The sequence below is a fragment of the Cryptomeria japonica genome, chromosome 3, assembly GCF_030272615.1.
Source record: "Cryptomeria japonica chromosome 3, Sugi_1.0, whole genome shotgun sequence".
Lineage (NCBI taxonomy): Eukaryota > Viridiplantae > Streptophyta > Pinopsida > Cupressales > Cupressaceae > Cryptomeria > Cryptomeria japonica.
This window is the reverse complement of record NC_081407.1, coordinates 177262332-177284524: the sequence shown is the minus strand read 5'-3', so window position 1 is coordinate 177284524 and position 22193 is coordinate 177262332. Positions and strand designations below refer to the sequence as shown.

At 41.2% G+C, this 22193-nt stretch overlaps 1 protein-coding gene across 3 annotated transcripts in view; it reads right to left on the bottom strand.

Moving 5' to 3' along the window:
* Positions 1-22193, bottom strand: part of LOC131048565 (BAG-associated GRAM protein 1) — a 186420-nt gene that overhangs the window by 102432 nt on the left and 61795 nt on the right. For all 3 annotated transcript variants that reach the window (XM_057982564.2, XM_057982562.2, XM_057982565.2), the window contains exons 5-7: positions 1526-1654; positions 1352-1398; positions 166-289 (exon numbers count right to left, since the gene is read on the bottom strand). In XM_057982564.2, the coding sequence (XP_057838547.1) occupies positions 166-289; positions 1352-1398; positions 1526-1654 (300 nt within the window). The remainder of the gene's footprint in view (positions 1-165; positions 290-1351; positions 1399-1525; positions 1655-22193) is intronic.

Below are 22193 nucleotides of genomic sequence, written 5' to 3'. Positions count from 1 at the left end.
CCAATTTTACACTGAGGGAAATAAATTTTAAGAACCTGGTTAACACTTCTAAGTTCTTTCTATCATCTTAACCAAATGAATATCATAATATGACTATCTGAAACTTAATGATGCTGTCTTCGACACACAATAAAAAACAAGCACTAAGAGACCATTTACACTTGCCTCCTCTGGTGGTAAATTAAAAATTGTCTGAAGAGGTCCAGGTTTTTGATGAACAACTGTTGGCCCTTGTTTATCTACAGATATCCTTCGTCGTGTAACAATTCCTGCAATCCCATTCAGACCCCTGCAAGAAACATCCAAAGAAACACAAAGAACAACAAGAATTTGTGATAACTGATTACTGAAACTGCTACCACAATCTCTAATCAAAATTGATTTTGCTAATATCCTAGTTATGGAAAGAAATCATCATTATCATTTTCTTTTATTTCTAAATGAGATTTTCCAATTTTTATGATTTTCAATTAACCACACGGAGATTCTTGCTGATTAACCGTGACATCAGTTTTGTCACATTGATTGCCAGCAAATCAAAAACCAAACAATAGTAATTATGGAAATAATATAAAATGATAAACTGAAACTCTAGAATCTGAAATATATCTATGATTATATACCAGATTTTTGTAGACGTGAATATAAAAGTAAGCATGAAGTGCTGAAACTGAAATTGCTACCACAATCTCCAATCAAAACTGATTTTGCTAATATCCTAGTTATGGAAAGAAAGAAATCATTGTCATTTTATTTTTTTTCTAAATGATGAGTTTTTCCATTTTTTATGATTTTCAATTAAGCACACTGAGATACTTGCTGATTAACTGTGACATAGTTTTTTGTAAAATTGATTGCCAGCACATCAGAAACTGAACAATAGAAATTAGAGAAGATAATATAAGTTGAAACATTAGAATCTGAACTACAACATCTATGATTATATACCAGATTTTTGTAGAGGTGGATATAAAAGTAAGCATTGAGTTGGAAAGAAAAGAAATGCATCTGGTTGAGGCCTCATGTTGCAAATAAAAAGAAGCCTACTCTGTATTGTCTAATTTTTACATTTTCAAAGGTTTCACCAACCTTTCTCAGCAGAGAAGACAAGATCTAGTTCAAACCTAAGATTTCTATGATCTAAAAGCTATAGCCGGTGGATTCTAAATGATAAGACCAAATGAACTAGAGCATCTTCAATTTATTGAAGTGTGAAAAGGGTCATTTTCCAAGAAAAATGTATATATATATATACAATTCAAAATATAGTATGCAGATCAAAATTCAAAGTGAAAGTATTAGAAAAGGAAATTGTGCACAAATTTCAATTATAAAAAATACTTATAGTTACCCAGAAGAACTGACTGGAAACCGCTTTGTACTTGTTTGCAAGCAAACCTGATAAGTAAATAGAATGAAACATTAACAAACAGAGGAATACTTTTAAATGATAGGGGCATGCAACAAAAACTAACACACAGAATTAAGTTAACTCCACCTAAAAAACAAGCCAGCCATATTTTACCTGTCCTGAAGAACTATCTAGTGTGTACCAAACAGCTTCTGTTTGACCCTCCTCTTCAATTGGAAGTGTTACTGATCCAAGCATAGCACTTTTCCAGATTATATCCCAATCATAGATTGTCACACTAACCTAAAGAAAAAGGCAAAAGGTTTATTATATATTGCTTAAAATGGGCCAAGACAACTGATCAAGGTCACATACATTGAAATTTCAATTTCATCGGTGACTTCAATTGCTCCATATCTCTAACACAAGTGTTACTAACCAAGAATTAATGTAATCGTGAAATAATATGACCAGACCAATTTACTCTTTTAATTCTCTCATTTTCAATCAAGATCTTATTAAATAATAATAAAAATAGGTTCCTATATAGGATGACTATAATAAAGGTATTTCTTTTGAAGAGGGCATATTGCTCAGATATTTATTTAGAATAACTGCTTCAAATTCCCATTTTGAAAATCCAGGTCCACAAAAATGAGCTTAGATATGATTGTTGACAAGGTAGTTCAAGCACCTGATGGTGAATGGTATAAGGCCAAAATCATCAAAAATTAGTCAATCCTATAGCCAATATATTGAAATCAAAACAACAATCAAGAGAAAATAAAATTGTTTTCAAAGAGACTCTTAATACATATGACCATGTCATTGTACGTAAAAAAAAATAGGTCATCACAATAATAAAATTGACTGCTAAAAAAAATTTTAAAAATGTTAAGAGACAGGAGATATGATTCCTGCCACAGACTAGTCTTTTATATGAAGAGCTGTATCTGACTAATATGGAGATAGCGTATAAATAATGTGTTATATTTCCATGAATATGCATGGTGATTATCTCATGTACCATTAATCTAAGTCTTTTATATGAAGAGCTGTAGTTAACTAATACAGCTACAGTTATAATTGTTGGACCAACTGTACCATATAATTGCTCACTGTTGTCCTTATTTCTGTAGAGAGTGACATGCCATATGTCATAAAGGTTTGAAATTATAGAAATGGGGCATGGGGCTTGGGAGGAAGGTGTTGACTCATTAGGCGGAGTCACTTCAAGCTTTGAAGTATTTTAGTCTTTAGAGCCCCAAATACCAACCACAGCCCCATGTGGAGTTAGCTGTTGACTTCAAGGTGGTTGCTGCTATTATTTGAAGATTCTAACAGCATATTCAGCCATAAAACGATGCCATATAGTCTATAAAGTTGACAATTTCAATGTGCTATGATCTCAATGTATCAGCATATCAAAGGTTTTATCAGCATGTTATTTCAGATTTGAATGTCAATCTTGCATTTATATTCAGCTCTATACATTTGTAATATCAAATACTTTAAGCTGATAATTTAATTATTTTTATCAGAAACTTCCGAATTTTACAGTAGCTGGTTCATATCTGAAATAGTCATCGTTGTTCCAATATTGTGCTCGTAAATGTAATATCAGCTTATTCTTTGCTATTTTAATGGGCATTTCATCAAATAATTATCAAAAGACAAACAAAACATAACTTGGCACTTTACAATTTCTGAAAAGGGGACATGACATTTTGCCTTTGTTACTTGTCTTGTTTTAAGTTAGATTCATCATTTATAGGGTTGTGTTAATCATTCCATCAAAGTCATGTATAAAGGTGAAGTTCGGAGATATATTAACAAGGCATGATAAATCTATTCAAATGAAAGTTGTAAGTGACAAATATTTTCCTGTTTTCCCTGCCAAATGTATGAAAAGTGATTATGTATTTTGAAATGTATCAATATCCTCAAAAGCATGCACTTGGACAAGGATAACGATGGCAATATGCTTGATGTAGTGCACCAAGGAGATTAAGATAAAAAATAGATAAAATGTTTTCAGTGCTGGGATAAATGTCAATAACTACTAAAGCATATGATTTCAAAGTCATTTGTGGATTTTAAGTGGTAATACATAGCCAAGCACACACTTAATAGGATTGAATCAAACTTATCAGCAAAATCTATAAAGAGCATGTTTTCAAAGTTGAGAAATTTCAAGTGGCGATAAGCCCATAAGCAAGCACCCGTAAAGCTAGATGTCACTTTCAAATGGTAAAGTATATGCTCCTCAAGTCGAGGAAAATTTTTAAGTGGCAAACAATATTCATGATCACTCTTTTTCCATCTAATGACAAGTCTTCTTTCAGTAAAACACACTTTTCATATAATCTTGTCCTCTCAAGTGGTCACCTATACATCCTCTGACATAAAATGATAAAAATACAATTAAATCACTCTTTAAAGGGTCATGCAGCCTTATATATCAGCAAAAATGTTTCATTGTTTGGTACTCCAAAAGGGCGCTCAAGGCTCCGGGAAGAATGAGCATTTAGCATTAGAGGTCATCTCCAACTACAATAATTACAAGCATGCCACAACAGTTTACATCAAACTTTCATCATTCTTCGAACATTTCCAAGGTGCCATCAAGGTTGGTGACAATCTTATGCTAAGTTCTTATCTTGATTTCTAAAACCTCAAGATTTTAAGAATAATTTTCAGCTTTTGTGGAGGGATTTGTTAGACTTTAAGAACTGTTGTTTTGTTTTTCTAAAAGCATATTCCAGCAGCCTTAACGTTCTTAGGTTTCATCTTTTAGAAGAAGGGTTTCAATATTTGCTTTTTATAATCTTCCTGAAAATATAATATCATAAAAATACAGTGTAAGACACTAACAGTCTTATTTTTGAGAGACTTGGCTCTACCTTTTGCCATAAGAATCATCTTGAAAACTAGTGGGTAAACTATGAGGATGACTATGAGGTCAGAAAAAGAAAGTATAGTCATATGATACTGCATTGATTATCCTCTTATACTACTGGCAGTGCGCCATAAGGTTTGCTAAGTGGTATTACAATACAATGGGAAGAAATGGAATCAAAAACCACCTATAAGAGTTTTTTTTTTCCAGTGGCTCCCATCCTAACCCCCTCAAGGGAGGTGTTGGTTCAAATTTCAAAATACCCCCTGCACAAGGTGATACTTTGAGCCCCCCAATTGTAGCAAGATGTATTGTCTATAAGGGGTATAAACAACATCAAACAATATTTGAATCTGTGGTGGTGCAGTATTTGTGACATGCTTGATGCGTTTTACCCACATCTTACTATAGAAGATGAGAATGTCATCTAAATAAATTCTAACAATGGAGATGGTGAAGGGCCTACATATATCATTCATTAGGCACATGAGTGTTAGTGCATTGGTTGGATTGAAAGGTATTGCCCACCATCCATAAATTCCTTTGGTTTAAAAAGTTGTCTTCTATATATCTCCATTGATTGCAGAATGTTGGTAACATGATTTTAGGCTGATGTTTGTAGAGCCGCTTAGAATTTGACCCAAAAGGCATCTATTTTTGAGAATTTGTATTGCTTGTTTATTGTGATCTTGTTCAACTTCCAATAGCCTATGCACAACCACATTTTATCTGCCTTTATTTGGTGTGCTCACAATTGTGTTAGCATAAGGCAAAGAGCTAGCATCAAACTTAGTCAACAAGCTCTTGGATTTTGTGACGAATCTTATTATTCTCCTAAATGGATTGGTCATAGAGTAGGCTACTTGGAATTGCAGAACTTTGGATGAAGTAAATTTGATGTTCAATTGTGTAGTATGACAATGGGTTTGGGTTCATGGTGTTGATGTTATTGTAGCAGCATGAGATATCATGTGATAACCCCTACAGTATCACCTGATGTAAAATCATTAAATAATATTAATATACTAAGAGGAAATAAATCATTAAATATTGATTAATTAAATAAGGTTATTATAAATAAATGATTAAAATGTTAATGTATTTAATATATAAAATAATAAAGGAAAAGTATTATTAAATAAATGATTAAACTGGTAATGTATTTAATATATAAAATAATAAAGAAAAGTATTATTAAGTAAATGATTAAAATGTTAATGTATTTAATAATAAGAAAAGTATTATTAAATCAAAATATTAATACAACGATAAACTAAAACTACGAACTATGCACAATACAAAAGGAGCCACCATGACTACCCCTCGCACGAAGTGGTGCGACGGTAATCACAGCCTGGGCTGCGACCACCGTCGCATCCCTTGGCGCGGAAGGGACCCGTGGAGGGATGCAACCCTTCACGGGGTATAAGAAAGAACATCAGCCAATGGAATGGGAAGCACGGAGAATATAGGAGGAGAATATAGGAAAAGATAGGAGTTACAGTTGCATAGATAGAGGAAAGAGTAAAAGGAGAAAATAGCAGAGGCGCCACAGGTATGTATGTGTGTGGATGTGTGTGCCATACACACACATATAAATATACGTGTAGTTTTTAATAGTTATATCATTATTATCATAATGTGTAGTTACAGAATTATGACATGATTATTATAATATGTATGTTACAGAATTATGTCATCATTATTACAATGTTGTATGTTACAGAATTTTAGCATAATGTTGTATGTCACAAGATTATAATTTAAGTAATAATGATAATATGAATTATAATGATATTGATAATATGAATTGTTATGAAATGTTGTATATCAATGAATGGCAATAATATGATTATATGATGGAGGCTATTGGGAGGAAATCCCCGTAGCCTAATTCAGGGATTATGATAATCCCTAGTAGGCAGTATATATTGAATATCTATATGCATATATGTTATGGCTTGGTTGACAAAGTTCATCCAAGAAGAGACGGATTTGGTCGGTCCTCTCGGGTAGACTTGGATGATGAGATGCATCATCCAAGGCAAGGAATTGATCATATATGATGGTCTTCCTTGGTATGGCTTGGGTGAAGAAATTACATCCAAGACAGGAATCGAATTAACCTTCGATTTCCTGGAATGTCTTGGGTGTAAGAAATTACATCCAAGACAAGAACCGAATTAACGTTCGATTTCCTGGTATGGCTTGGGTGTAAGAAATTACATCCAAGACAGGAATCGAATTAACCTTTGATTTCCTAGTATGGCTTGGAACCAAGATGGGTCCAAGAAGGCGAGCTTCACAACCGCCTAAGGACATGTCCCGGCACTGCACTCGTATCCTTTTTATTTAAATAAGAATTGAGATTAGTGTTAATTAAGTAATTGAAGTTTAATTGCAAATTAGATTAGTATATATATATATATATATATATATATATATATATATATATATATATATATATATTTGTTGTATTCTAACAATCTGTTTTGCAGGACAGTGATCTCTAACTAGTAGGGACATTACATATCGCTGTCGTGTATATATGCAATTTCTTTATTTATTTACTAAACTACTTGCTAACAATTCCACGTATGATTCTCTTTTGTTAGCATCCATTTATTAAACGAATAATTAATAGCTATTTATCAGGGCTGTTAATAATCGCACCCTTTTGTTTGGCGCTGTCACCCAATTGGAGTCGTGACCCTTAATGTCTCTTGATCGGGTATTTCATTCCTTTGATCGTGAAGGAGCATAGGGAGATTGATCGGTGAGAGAAGACAGTGTATACGTGTGTAGGATCTGTTGTATATGATACTCGTGGAATAGATAGAAAGGAGACACAGGCTGTTGTTATTCTGCAAATCCCCGTGTATAGCTTGCTATAATCATTCGTGTGATTTTATTGATATCTATCTGCTGTGTGGGTCGTCGTAGATTATACTACATATATCCGTGTTACACCCGTCAAAGACTCTGGTGCATATATATGTATTATCCGTGAAGATAGTACTGAGCACCTTAACATCATCTTGGAGGAGTTATAATCTGTTCATATACATGTGACGGTTGATGAATATTATGCTGTGGTTATACGTGTGAAACCAGTTACATAGACATCTGGTGTAAGCACAATATATATATTCAGATATTTTAGTTATAATTCTGAATTACAACAGTAATATCAGAAATATTGCTCTGTATCTCTGTAATTTTAATTCTGATCCAAAATTTAACACATGAAACAAATTTTTTGTTCTATTGATGTTAAGTATCGAGTTAGGGTAAGTTCTTGGATGCATTGCACAACAAGATGTATGCTTCTTAGCATCAATGGGGCACTTTGGGCAGATCATTCGTGACATGAAATTTAATGCTTGCAAGTTGTTTCAAGGTCATAGACAAATGGCTTACGAAGCAAAACAGTGCATAAGCCTAGTGGTGCTATACAACATGCAAGTATCACACGAGCTCAATGCAATTCTCAAAAATGCATCTTGGCCTAACTGAAATCCCCCCGCCATTCCTCCACCACTGTCGGAATGCAAGAAACGTCTCGGAGATGCCGAAGATGCCAAGACATCCCTAGGATGTGCAAGGGATGCCCAAGCGTCCCTCAAACATCTTGGGAACATCTCAGTGTCTCCCATCCTAAGGATGCAAAAACAAAAAAAAATTCATTGAAATTTGTGCCCTAGCTCAAGCCCTAAAGCCACCTAGGCCCTATCCAAAGTCCTCCATGCTCAATAAAAGAACACATTAGCTCATTTTTCATTCACATTTGGTTTCCAATTTTTTTTACCAGAAAAGTGCCAAGGAGAGAAAAGAGTGACTGAAGGATGAAGAGTGAGATTGGAGGGTTTTGCAAGTGCAAGAAGAGAGGAGGATTCCACATCCATTTGAAAGGATTTTTCAAGCAAAAGGTAGGTTTTTTAACTGTTTTTCAAAAAAAAAATTGGTTTGCTTCATTTTTTTAGTAAGTTTCTTTTTCATGAATCTTGATGTTGAATCTTGGCGGGAAAATGAAAAATGGGCCATGTTGCTTTGAAATGAATGTATGAATATGTACATTCATTTCAAAGCAACATGGCCCATTTTTCATTTTCTCACCAAGATTCAAATTTCATTTTCGAAATTGTTAAATAATATACTAGGCTGAAACTAGGCACTCATAGAATTTATATTGTTTACTGTAGTGTAACAATGACCTCTCATGACATGAGTGTGTTGGCATTGGTTTGTTATTGATGTCAACATCATGCATTGATAACAGGATCATGCATGTCGAGACGATGCAATTGACAGAGATGATGCAAGGAAGACAGTCGAACAGAGAACAAAGAGGATGAAGGCATTCGGGTTGATAGAAAAGACAAATGGACAAACCTGTGCACTTACTGGTTGTAACCATTTATCCCACATTGGCAGTATGGTGGCAGTGTCGAGTTTTTATATAGACCATTGAGTGTAGTTTAAGTGAGCAATAGCTCACACACTTTTTGTTGTCTGACTTGGAGCGTGCACATGAAATGTTAGGCACAAGATCGCAACATTCAAGACAAACCACCAGTGATGGTTACGAAGTTGCAATGGATGGTCAAGTGCATGTTCGGCACCGGATCGCATGGTCGCAACAGTCAAGGTGAACCGCCAGTTAATCTTGAGATGGCGCGATGGACCGTTGAAGATTATGAAATTGTCAAGGCTCATGTTCACAGCAGTCAAAGTTAACCATTACTGTGACTTGTGATGTTGTGATAGAACCATGAATGGTCACAGAAGATGTCAGGCGCATGCTCGCGGCTAGGATATAACAATGAAAAGTTAGCCCGCATAGTAGCGAGAGGCTACCACATGTTGTGCTAGGGCCCACAGAGCTAGAAGAAATGAACAAAGCGCAATTTTGCAAAGTTTGGTGATGTAAGCAAAACCTAGGTCACAATATTGTTTGTCACGCCATGTGTCCAAGGAGAAGTGGTTGAGGTTTTGTTGTGACCATTTCACACATCGCCCCATTAAAATGGGGACCCCCTCTTTTTGCTCGGTTTTGCCTGTTTCTCTCTCTGCTTTTAGGGTTTTGGGTTAGTGAGTCAGTCGTCTGGACTAGGGTTAAGCCTTGGGGTTTCCGTTTTGATGTTTTCAAGCCGGTGTCTAGTCCAAATTTTGAAGATTGTTGAGCTTCCTCTCGTAGGATGCAATTTTGAAATAAGGTGAATCTGTCAGGGGGTCAAATGAGTTTGTCTAGGTTCAGTCAGATTTTTGAATGCAAGTCCAAATTTTGCCTAAGTGTTAATGATGGAATTATGAATTTTGTCCGGGTGATTTTTGGCTAATTTTTGAGAATTTTGATAATTGAGCCCAAGCATTGGAAATGGCCTAATTTTGCCTTGTGAAGTGACTGAAGTCTTAAAATCTTGGTATTTTGGCCTATGGAAGTGAAATCACTCCTGTCCCTCAGCCAGGGACCAGGGCAAAAATGATATTTTATGCATCTTGGTTATTAATTTATTTCATTTGTCTTGTGCAGGGTCGCCAGGAGATGCAGTTGAACACGAATTGGAGGTTTTGAAAGATTTTTGAGACTCAAAATGGCAAATTTTTTGAAGTTTAAGGCCAAATCGCTCCTGTCCCTCAGTCAGGGACCAGGGCGAAATGACTTACTTAGACCATTTTGACCTCATTTTGATCAAATTGAAGCGTCAAGGACGCAATGGAAGGTGAAATCAACATGATGGAACGCCACGATTCAGCCGTTTGCAATAAAAGTTGAACTTTTGCCCTCAAGGACAAAAATCGCTCCTGTCCCTCACTGAAGGACCGGAGCTTGTTTCTTAAAATTCAACTGTCCTTGTAGGACTAAGGCGATTTTTGGATTGGAAGAGGTAAAGGAGGACATCTTTTGTCCATTGAATATAATTTGAAGAAATTTGCAAACAAGGAAACATGCTATGAAGACAAATCGCTCCTGTCCCTCACTGAAGGACCGGAGCTTGAAATCGAAAATTGCCTTGTCCTTGAAAGATTTGAACGATTTCGCGATTTGAGAAGAACAAGGGAGGTACATTTTACTCGTTGAATATAATTTGATTGCACCTCGAAGGAGAAAATTGGCCCTAGAAGCAAAATCGCTCCTGTCCCTCTGCCAGGGACCAGGGCGAATTTTAATGATAGCTCCCGTCCCTCTCTCAGGGACCAGAGCGATTCCTCCACAAGACAAGTTTTTGGCGAAGTAAAATGAGTTTTTAAGTTTGAGGCAAGTAAAAGGAGGCATAACGAATCTATTGGAGATCATTTGAAGATTGCAAGATACCAAATGAAGCTCATATTTGCCTAGGCGCTCCTGTCCCTCTCCAAGGGACCAGAGCGATTTCTTCTTAAGACAAATTTCCCACCAAGTTGGAGCAAGTCGCATGTTAAAGATAAGTGAAGGGGAACATAATGAGTCCGTTGAAGACAAATTTGAAAGTTGGCAAAGCACGAATGAGCTTATAAGTGAAAGTTCGCTCCTGTCCCTCAGCCAGGGACCAGGGCGAAATCAAGGCTATCTAATATTCCCCTCCAAGTTTAAACCACTCCAGGCCAAGGTATAAGGGGGCAATGATGTTTGGAACGCCTCGAAGAGAAACAAAGTTGCAAGGACCGCGAAAAGTGATGGGAATGGTCAAGTTCGCTCCTGTCCCTCTCCCAGGGACCAAAGCGAAATGTCTAAGTATGCTTAATTTTGAGGTGCCACTTCCATTTCAAATGTTCAAAAAGGAGCAAGGAACACCATTTTATACTTTGAAGGCAATTGCAAGTTGATACGAACAAGGATTAGCCCAATGAACAAAAGTTCGCTCCTGTCCTTCAGTCAAGGACTAGCGCGATATTCATAAAATCAATCCTTTTCTTCCTAGACCACGCCAAGGCAAAGTTACACAAGGTCGAATATGTCCTTGGAGGGATGATGGACAAGGAACCAAACGTCAAAAAGTGATTAACTTGAGCAAGGATGCAAAATCGCTCCTATCCTTCAGTCAAGGACCAGGGCGATATTCGTAAACTTAGTCATTTCCTTCAAAAGCTTCGTCAAGCCTAGGCCACACAAGGTTGAAAATGTCATTAGAAAGGTGATGAATGAGGAGTTAATGTTAAAAGTTGACAATTTTAAGCCAAAATACAAAGTTCGCTCCTGTCCCTCAGTCAGGGACCAGAGCGAAAATGGTCTAGGAGGCATTCGTTTCAAAACATTGAATCAATCAAGCTCAAGGTTCCTATTTAAAATGCCAGTTTCAAAGTAGAGGAAGTGGTTTTGAACGTAAAAATCAAGATTAAAAAGCTAAGGCGCTCCTGTCCCTCTCCCAGGGACCAGAGCGATATGGTTTGTATCCCTTACATCTCTCATGTGTTTGGCACCAATAAATTTTGAAATACATTAAATGCTTAATTTCGATAAACCTTGAAATATTTAATTAAAATTGGCATTTAATGGGTGCGCACAAGGTATTTAATTAATTAATTTTGCCTTTTAAAATCGAAATAATTAATTATAAAGGCATTTTAATTAATCAATTAATTAAATAAATAAAATTGGAGCGCTTGGGTTCTATTTTCTATATTTTACAAAGTCGGCCTCTATTTTTATTTGAAATTTATTTATTATTTGCCTATTTTCAAAAGTCGGCCTATGGGGGATTGAAGAGGTAAGCGCTTATATAAAGGGGGTGTGATATCTCATTTCAAATCATCATTTAATCGTTCATTTGCATGCGATTTGGAGAAGACAGCGAGAAAGTGTGAAATCTCATCAAGGAAGGGTGCGAATTTGGTTAGAGGTGGAGCGAATACTCTATCATCACGTTGGAGACCCCAAAGGTGGTGAAATTAACTAAGAAAGGCGCCTTTGCTAGAGGAGGACCACATTGAAGACTTCAAACTTCGTTTTTGCCTAGGCGAATTTCCTTATTTTGCATCTTTTTTAGAGTTAGCTCTCAAGTGAGGTATGGCAAGATCTCCTTTGTCCAAATTTTGAATTTTGATCGTCATAGTCTTAATCTAAATTTTGAATTTTGAAATTTTGAATTTCCAGTAGCTCAATCGTATTTAGGAAATGATAACTCAAGGACTTATCATGAAGTTTCCTAAATTCAATCTTTAATCTAATTTATGTTTATGCATTGCAAAATCTATTTCTTATTATGAAATATTGTGTAGGTGTTACAATGGCGACCCCAAAGGCGGGAGCATCCACCAGTCGTCCAGCTCTCATGAAGGAAGATCAAAAGAACGAAGAATTGGAGACCAAGATCGTGTCTAAGTGGAGCAACATTGGAGATACTAATTTGGGGAACTTCAGTATGAAGAAGTTTCGAGAGGTCCCTTACATTGGCAAGCCATCACCTGTCGCAAGGAGAATAATTGAAAGTGGCATTATCAAGGCGGCCGGCTTCCCTCCAGCAATCCAGTGCCATGAGTTGATGATCGAGTGTGCTCGCCATTATGATCCACAGTCCAGATCGATAGTGTCCAAGAAAGGAGACACTTTTGCTTATCTTTCAGAGGAGGCTATCAATGAAGCTCTTCACTTGCCAGAACATAAAGATATGATTTATAAAAGCTTAGAAGGAGCCAGGTCCATGTATGAAGATGATCCAGACACTTGCCTAAGCATCATCAATAAGAACTGGTTACTCAAGAGTCGTCCTCGCCTGAGCAAGATTCCGAACACACCACATAGGATCGACTTCCAGGAGGAGTACAGAGATTTGATAACATTACTCAACCGAGTTACAGGGGCTCCTCAAGCCTTCTATTTTGAGAAGTGGATGTTCTACTTCATCCAAGTGATAGTTTAGGGAAAAGGAACAATCCATTGGGCTAGAATGATTAGCCATTGCTTGGACGTACAGTTAAGGAGATTGAAGGCTACCAAGTCCTTCCACATGAGTTCATACATCATATATGCCTTGATCAGGAGTTTTGAATATGCAGGACTACCTCACAGAGGAGTGATTGGAAGAGGACCTGGCAAGGTCAGAGTTTGTAATTCCTATGTTCACTTGCATCATCCGCCAGGAAGTAACTACAAGTTAGTCAATGATACATTCACGATGAACATCACCAGGACATTGCAAGGCGGGATTCACAATCGGCTATCTCAAGATGCACAAGAGCTTGTAAAGAGGTACGGTGCTTGGTTCATCCAATTTCAGAAGTTTACATATATTAGAGTTCATGGATGTCCTTCACCTCCCTACATGTTGCCAAGATATCCGACAGACAGAATAGTGTTACTTGAGGTAACAAGACAGTTGGCACCTTATGTGAAAGCATTCAAGACACAGACATGGAAATGGAGTTCCTGTGCCTATCATATTAGGGAATTCAGTTGAGGTATGTCCTAATGCTCTAGCCATGGATGATGCAGAGAAAGAGTTAGCTTTATATTCATTTTCATTCTTTGCCTTGAGAGAGAGCTTTGATCCATATGGGTATATAGAGGAGACAGTCGGAAGAAAATATAAGCATGAGTTTCAGATAGAAGACTTTGTGATGAATCTCTTGGATGACCTTGAAGTGAAAAGAAAGATGCATTCTAGATTGCCTTAGACTTTATCAGAAAATGCAAAATTTACAGAGTGGCCGACCAAGCTCAAGATAGTGGTAGACATCTCCAATCATCTTATGATCGAGAAAGCAAATCAGTGAGGCTAGATTGGAATGAACCCGAGGTTGTGGATCTAGATGCTTTGATGGCTCCAGTCTTGTCTTGTACTCGCAGATGGGTTGATGTGCAGCATCAGAAGTTGAGAGAGCAAGGCAAATCTATGACTTTCACTTTGGAAGAAAGACCAGTTGAAGGAGGAGCAAGTGTAAGTGAGGGTAATCCTAATCCCAGAAATGCAAGCGAAGGCAACCTTCGAAGCGTAAGTGAGGGCAATCCCCATCCAAGAGGCTCGAAGAGGAAAGAGAGACCTGAGAAAAGAGAATCTTCCAAGAAGAAGCAAGAGGCCAACCGAGATCGTTCATCCGGCACATCTTCTCGACCTGAGAAGAGGACACTTGAGATAGAGGAGTCTATGGAATCAATGGTACAGAACGATAAAGAAGGACAGGCACCTCGAAGGTCACCAAGTGGGTCTCAAGTGTCCTCTTCTCAGGTCTCTCTTTCCTCTTTGCCGCGAAACATGTAATGTCCCCTTCTCGTTAGTCCTCAGATATTTACGAGATTGGCCTATCACCCGACCCTCGTAGGCCAAGAGGATTGATTAGGGGGTCGAGATGTAGTAACTTATGGCTTCACATTTCATGTTTATTGGGTTTTATGGTGAAACAAAAAGGAGATTACACATATTACGAAAGGTGTGCACTTGATTATAATATAATAATATTTTATAAAGTGATATTGAATTAATATGTGTAATAAATAATAATAAAGTGTACCTACCCATAAAAAGAGATCTTCTAGAAGGAGTTATCTGATTGGATAAGAAAGAAATAAATAGAGGGAGGTAACTCATTGTTCATCATCAGTTGTTGAGTATCTCTTCTTGTGTTGATTTGTGGAGCCAGAAGGTTGTTTGCAAATACACATTTTGGAACGGAAACTCCCAATGGTTGGCATAACTGAGGAAGTGAAAGATGTTCCGAGGGGTTGCGTTGAGAAGGAGACACCTCAGTCTTCCTAATTGTGCATATCGAGTTATTGCTGTTTGCCATGGTGGATGAATTCATTGTATTTTCAGAATGGCAGATTTATCGTCTTTTGCATATCGAATTGGTCAAGGAAGGGCAGCCGATCCTCTTGGAAGAGTATTATATGCCGCCTGATCATATTAAAAGTCTGAAGTAAAGTTCAAACTGCCTGGCCTAAACCCCGATTTTGTTCATCCCTCCTCACTGAAGCTTCGTACATCAAATTGGAGGACAGGAATTTCATCTAGGCATCCACGTCTTCCGTTCCCGAGTACGTCTAGGCAATAGCGCCAAATGTTTACCCTCTCGGGTGAATAACTTAAAGCATAAAGTACCTAATGCAGAATAAGAATGCCATCGATATCAGACAAGTATAAGATATGTTATTCCATTCCTAATAAGTGTGTTGCAAGTTACATTCTGAAGTATATAAACCCCTCGGTTGCCAACTAACCAAAATAATTACACATAATTAACTAGTCCTATTCTCGTGTACAATAATGCGGCTAACGTCATCCCCCCCAAAAACAAAAGTCGTCTCCAAGCGACTTACAACAAAATGGAGAATACATGGAGCTCGCAAAAACCCAGAAAAAAAATTAAGTGCGTGCAGAAGGCGTCCCTGATGAAGAAGGCGCCGGTGGTGGTGTAGCGGTGGACGCCAAGCGCCCACGGAGCTCATACACCTACTCCGTCCTCATCTTTAGATCCCGTTCCGCGACCATCTGCCGCTCCATAGCCTTCTTTACCATATAGGCTGCCTCGAGCACCTCCTTATCCTTCTTGTCCACACTTTCCAGTGCACTGACCAACCGAGTCTCCAACAGCTCCCTCGATGCCCTCTCCTCTTCCAACTGTATCAGCAAGGTAGACTTCTCTGCTACAAAGTGTCCATCGTTGTCTAGTTCTGTGCCATGGTAGCCTCTAGCTCTCGAAACCTGGTAGTCAGCTCCTCCCAAGCTGTTACTGCTGCCACCCTCAAAGCCTCAATTGTGGTTGTCGTCTGTTGTGACCTCCGAAGCTCCAGAAAACCTTCACGGAAGGCCTGCTCTACCTCTCGCACCAACGACTGCATCCGGGTCTCGCCAACCCCCTCAGTGAGGCGCCAAGCCTCTAGCATCGCCAGGCTCTCCGTGTCAGGCCACCCGGCACACTCAAAACACCTCTCAAACTCAGCTCGGCATCCGGTGCGGGCAAAGGTCAACAACCCCTCCATCCGCTCAACCATGGTCGCATTGGCCTGGAGCGTGGCAAATGACACAAGTTGTTGTGCTCCCAGAGTCATCTCGGTAATAAACTGCTCCAACTCTGCACCCTGCTGACTTCCCACAGGCACCCCTCTGCTCTGTACGGACTGGTGACTACCACCGCAAGGGGTGAGGCAACCCTCTGAACCGCCATGCTGCTCGGAGAACTCCCTTCCTCGAGATCAATGACATCCAAAGAATACATGGTCCACCCTGGGGATAAAGTGGCCTCTCCCACAGGTGCCACGGGTGCCATCTGGTAACCGCTCAACCAAGCAGTGAGGTCATCATGAAGAGTGCCTACTTCCGTTATTGCCTCCTGCATATATCCGGGCAACCCTGGCACATCCTGTCCTATCACATCCGGCACATCATGGGCAATGGAAGTCTCTGCACTCGCCAAGGTCTCCACCCGTGGTGGTGTCATCGCTATCATCACCCGAGGCTGCCCGAAGCTAGGAACTGGTACCGTGGTGACGACACTCACTGTCCCGACCGACCGTGGCACCGCAAACTGCCAAGTCTCCGATAAGCGGGCTGGTGTAAAGTGGCCCTGCACCTGCGACGCTAAAGTCGACCCTACTGTACCTGCTGACTCCACTACCCCCTCTTCAGGCAACTGGCCGCCTCTTCTTCCTGCCAAGCGGAAGCTCCCTTCGCTTACCTGGGAGGTGTCTGCCAATTCCTCCCTGCCACTATCTGCATCCTCCTCCGCCTCGGACTCTTCTGTGTCAGACTCCGTATCGGACATGGCAGCCTTCTTTCTTTTTGTGCCCAAACGTGCCTCCGTGCCATGTGCCAAGACGTCCAAGTGTGACCAATAGAATATGGGCGGCTGGTCGGGTGCAACACGCCCTTGCGGCTCCAATGGCTGTGAGCCCAGGGTGATCTGCGTGCGGACTGCGTCCAAGAATAATCCAATGGCGTGATGCGGCATGTAGAACTTCTTGTATTGCAGCGTCATGAACTCGTCCATCCTATCCGCCAATAGTGACGCCCAATCGTATACCACTCCATTGTGCAGCCCGTTCATCAACACTATCTGTGCAATGGCTATGTCCGACGCGCGACTGACACCTGTGAGGCGACTCTTCACCACCGACAACAGGCATCGCCGTACTCCCTTGGCGAAAAATTGTTTCTTCACCCCCCGACTCTTGCCTACACTCTTGAGGCTATCTTTTTCTCGCTGGGTAAGGTTATCGCGCAACATCAACTGCAGCAGTGTGGCACGATTTTCTAGGGATATTTTTTGTGAAGTGTCTATTTTTTTCCCTTTCACCCCCAGTATGCCAAATACCCTATTGAACTCGCCTGTCGTGAATGACACTGTTATCCTCTGGTGTTGATAATCAAATACCGACTGGTGGCGATGTCTGTCATAGCTGCCAATCATGGCACGCAAAACCACCTCAAAGTCCTTTATAGAAAAAACTAGCATCTGGACGGCCCAGTGTACCTGTGCCTGGCGAAGGCTTTTCTTTATCAGATCATCCTGAGGTGTCTTTGCCCACCAGTTCTGATAGTCTATTCCATTCAAACCCTCGAACACAATATTATCTGCTATTACCTCATCTTTGTCTTTTGTCGCCAAGGGTTTTGGCCGATGCTTCTTATTTTTCTGACCGCTGCTCATGGCGAGGCTGCCTGCAATACGCACCCCAGATGGCAACACTCGTTTGCCTATTTGCCCTCCCTACAATTTGTCTTCTAATGGCTTTAACCGTTTTCGCCAATCTGCCTTGTTCTTATTTGTGTCCATTAGTCCCGGATTAATTCTTTAATCCTGCTTTAAAAACCAAATCCGTCTGCCACTTTTATAAAAAGAATAGGGTTAAATTAGTAACCCCGTGCCTCTTCTCGGATTACTGTAGGCGTACGTTGTTTCCTTGCGCGGTTGGCTGCTAGGCGGTGCGGCATGTGCGGGCTTGTGCGGGCGTGTGCGGGCTGCACGTCATGTGCGGGCGTGTGGGCTGCGCGTCGTGTGCGGGCATCGTTTTTGTTTTATTTTTTTTCGCTGTGCGGGGTTTTATTGTGCGGTGACCACCGCACGGTGGCATCCACCGCCGGTGGCCCCACCGTCAGTGTGACCACCGCACGATGGTTCCACCGTACGGTGGCCCCACTTTTTTTTTAATCCATACGGTACGGTCATCGTACGGTCGTCGTACAGCCTTCCTTTTTTTTTAATTTTATCTATCAAGCATCCTGACTGGATGGTCCAAGGTCCCTCCGTTCGTGGTAAACTTTTAATTTCGACCCGTTGACGGCATTTGGTATCTCTTCCCCGTCCAGCGTCCACAACTTAATCGCCCCGTTGGTATTAACCTCGCATGCCTTGAAGGGCCCTAGCCATCGCACTTTGAATTTCCCAGGTTTGATTTCGTTCCTTCCATTGAATTTCAACACCAACTGCCCAGGAGTAAACTTCATTCGCCGGAGATGCTTGTCGTGCCAAACCTTCTGTCTCTGCTGGGCTGTGTCTGTCGCCCATTGAGCCATCATCCTTCGTTCATCCAATTTGTTCAAAGCATACAATCTCTCTCTCAGGCTTTCCATGTCGCCAAGTCGATTATCGATGGTGATTCGGAGACTCGACACCATGAATTCAACTGGCACCACGGCTTCTTGTCCATACATTAGCTGGAAGGGAGTCTATCCAGTAGTTACCTTGTAAGTTGTTCGGTATGCCCAAAGTACCAATGGTAGGCGCTCATCCTTCTCCACTCCGCAAGACTTATAAATCACCAACACGATTATTTTATTGGTCGCCTCGGCCTGCCCGTTCACCCGTGGATAGTAGGGGCTTGATAAGGAGTGGAAGATTTTGAACTCCGTTGTTAGCAATCGGATTATATGATTTACAAAATGTCCTCCTCTGTCACTCGTCAATTGGATTGGAATCCCATATCGCGTAATGATGTGTTCATAGATGAATTTTGCTATATTGACCGCCGAGTTGTCCAGTAAGGCCCGTGCCTCCACCCACTTGGTCAAGTATTATGTTGCCACTACAATGTATCTGCATCATCGGGCTCTACTTGGTTTTAATGGTCCGATGAAATCCAATCCCCATCTCTCAAACAATTCCTGGGCATTCGATGGGTTGAGGGGCATAAAATCCCTCTTTAATGGTCGTCCGGCCCGTTGGCATGTATCACAGCTCGTCACCCACTCTCTGGCGTCATTATGTAGTGTCGGCCACCACAGTCCTACCAACAGAACTTTACTGGCCGTGTTGTCAGGCCCCATGTGTCCACCTGTGGGCCCTTCATGTGCTTCCCTTAGGACGCCCTGAATTTCCTCTTCTAGGACGCATCGCCGTAAGATCTGGTCGGGTCCCATTTTGTACAAGAGGCCATTAATGAGTTGGAATGTCCTGCTCCTCAGTACCAGTTTCCTTCTTTCTCCTGGTGGCATCTCCCTTGGAAACCGTGATGTCGACAAGTATTCCCCCACGCTTGCGTACCAGGCGGGGAGAACCACGATGCGAAATAAGTGAGCATCTGGAAAATCTTCATTCACTCCTTCGGCTGGTTCTCTCAATTGGATTCTCGACAACTGGTCAGCTATCACATGGCTCTTCCCGGATCTTACGATAATGTTGAATGTAAATTCCTGCAGCAACAGCAGCCATCGACTGATTCGTCCTTAGATAATTGGCTTGTTTACCAGGTACATTAATGCCTGGTGGTCCACATAAAATGTGAACGGGGTGGCCAGCAAGTAATGTCGAAATTTCTGGACGGAGTACACCATCCCAAGGGCTTCCCTTTCTGTGGTGCTATAATTTTTCTCTGCCTTCGACAGGAGTTTGCTTGCAAAGTAGACCGGGTGATCTAGCCCGTGATCGCCAACCTGCGCCAGTGTGGCCCCTATGGCAAAATTGGATGCGTCAACGTGTACGTGGAACTCTTTGTCCCAATCAGGATATGTTAGGATTGGCACACCTACCAACCGTGACTTCAGTTCTTGGAAGGCCTCTTCCTGAGCCGTCCCCCATGTGTACCGTTCACCTTTCCTTGTCAGCTTGTCCAGAGGGCAGGATACTCGAGCAAAATTTTTGATAAATCGCCTGTAATACCCTATGTATCCTAGGAAGGATTTGACTCCCGTGACATCTGTCGGTGCTTCCATTTCCACTATCACCCGAATCTTGTCTAGGTCAGTCTTGAGTCCAGCCTTACACACTATGTGTCCTAACAGCTTCCCTTGAGGCACCATGAATCTGCATTTTTTGGGATTGAGTGCTAGGCGGGCTCGCCTGCATCTCTCCATGCATTCGCCAAGTGCGGCCAGATGTGTATCTTGGTTACTGTAGATGGACCAGTCGTCAAGGAACGCCCTGAAGTTCCCTACTAACATCTTTTCAAATATGTGAAGGATTATCCGTTGAAATGTCGTTGGCGCGTTGCATAATCCGAACAGTATTCGATTATACGCGTACACGCCATCCTCCACTATGAAGGTGGTTTTTAATTTGTCCTCTTCGGCAATGGATATCTGGTTATACCCAGAAAATCCATCCATAAATGAATAAATTTCATGACCGGCCACTTCTTCCAAGATGCTATCCGTAAATGGTATTGGAAACGGGTCTTTTATGGTGACCGCGTTAAGGCATCTGAAATCCACGTAAATTTGGATCTGGTTTGCCTCCTTTTTAAGGGATATCACTATGGGCGACACCCACTCGTTGGTCTGCACTTTAAAAATAATCCTGGCTTCGAGCATACGTTCAATTTCATCATTCACTCTCGCCACATAGTTTTTATTCATTCTGTATGGCCTCTTCCGTACAGGAACAGCCCCAGGTACGAGTGAAATTTGGTGTACACACAGTTCTGGCGGCACCCCTTTGAGGTTCTTATACATCTAAGCGAATACATCCTTGTATTCCATGGATATTTTAAACACGGCGGCTTTCAGGACTGGATTCCAGTCGTCGCCAACCAGGATGTTCCTTGGCTCTGCTTCCGTGCCGAGGTTTGTAGGTTTTATGGACTCTTCGTACCGGATTGGTTTCGTCATGTCAAACCTATGCGCTGGTACTTCGTTGAAGGGGGCATCCCCTTTGGTGTATTCCCCGTACGCTGGCAGAAATTCGTTCTGGTCTGGTTCCTCGTCAACCTGCAACATGTTGCACCCATACAGCAGCTCGTAGTCCTCCATTTGCTAGTGGAAGAGCCCATTAAGGGAATCGGTCTCATCCTCGAAACATCCTTGGATTCCCAGGATGCCTTCCTCATTCGGTTCCCTTCCGTACTTTCCTCTGTCAACTCCGCCCTCGCCGTCTGATTCCGATTTTGACGCGAGTTCTTCACTCACAAGTTGTGTTTTCAGGTCGATAATAAATTTTTGCCCGGCTTTCTCCATTGACAACGTGTTACGCTTCCAGTTGTGATTCACTCTGGCTGCCACCAACCACCCCTGCCCAGAATGGCGTCGTATCCTTTCTTGGCGAGCGGAATCACCACGAAGTCGAGGACAAATGGTTGTGTCCCGATGGTCACTTGTTGCGCCATGAGCGTTCCAAGGGGTTTGATACCATGTTGATCCACTCCCAGTAAGTTGAAGGTTGACGGCCATAGTGTCGACTTGCCAAGCTGCTTCCATGTTTCTTCCGGAAGCACATTCACTCCGGACCCGCCGTCGACAATAGTGTTAGTCAAAATGGTGCCAAGTATTCCCATTTCTACCACCGCCGGGTGCCGGCCACTGTATAGTGTCAGAACCAATGGGTCTGTAGGTATTCCGCCGGAAACATCCGTATTCCGGGTCGCCTGACTGTGCGGAGTTATTTGTACCATACATAGGAGTGTCGTACGTAATTGCGGAATCGTTTCCAGGTCCTTCATCTTCACAGGTACTTCAATCTGCAGCATTTGCTTCAGGATATTTTCCTCGGCCTCAAAGCGTAAAGTACTTGCCGCTTCCTGGGTGTTCCCTTGTGCCAACATTTCCTTCGCTACTTCAGCCTTCGCCTCCAGCGCCCGCTGCTTCTCCGTGCGGGGGT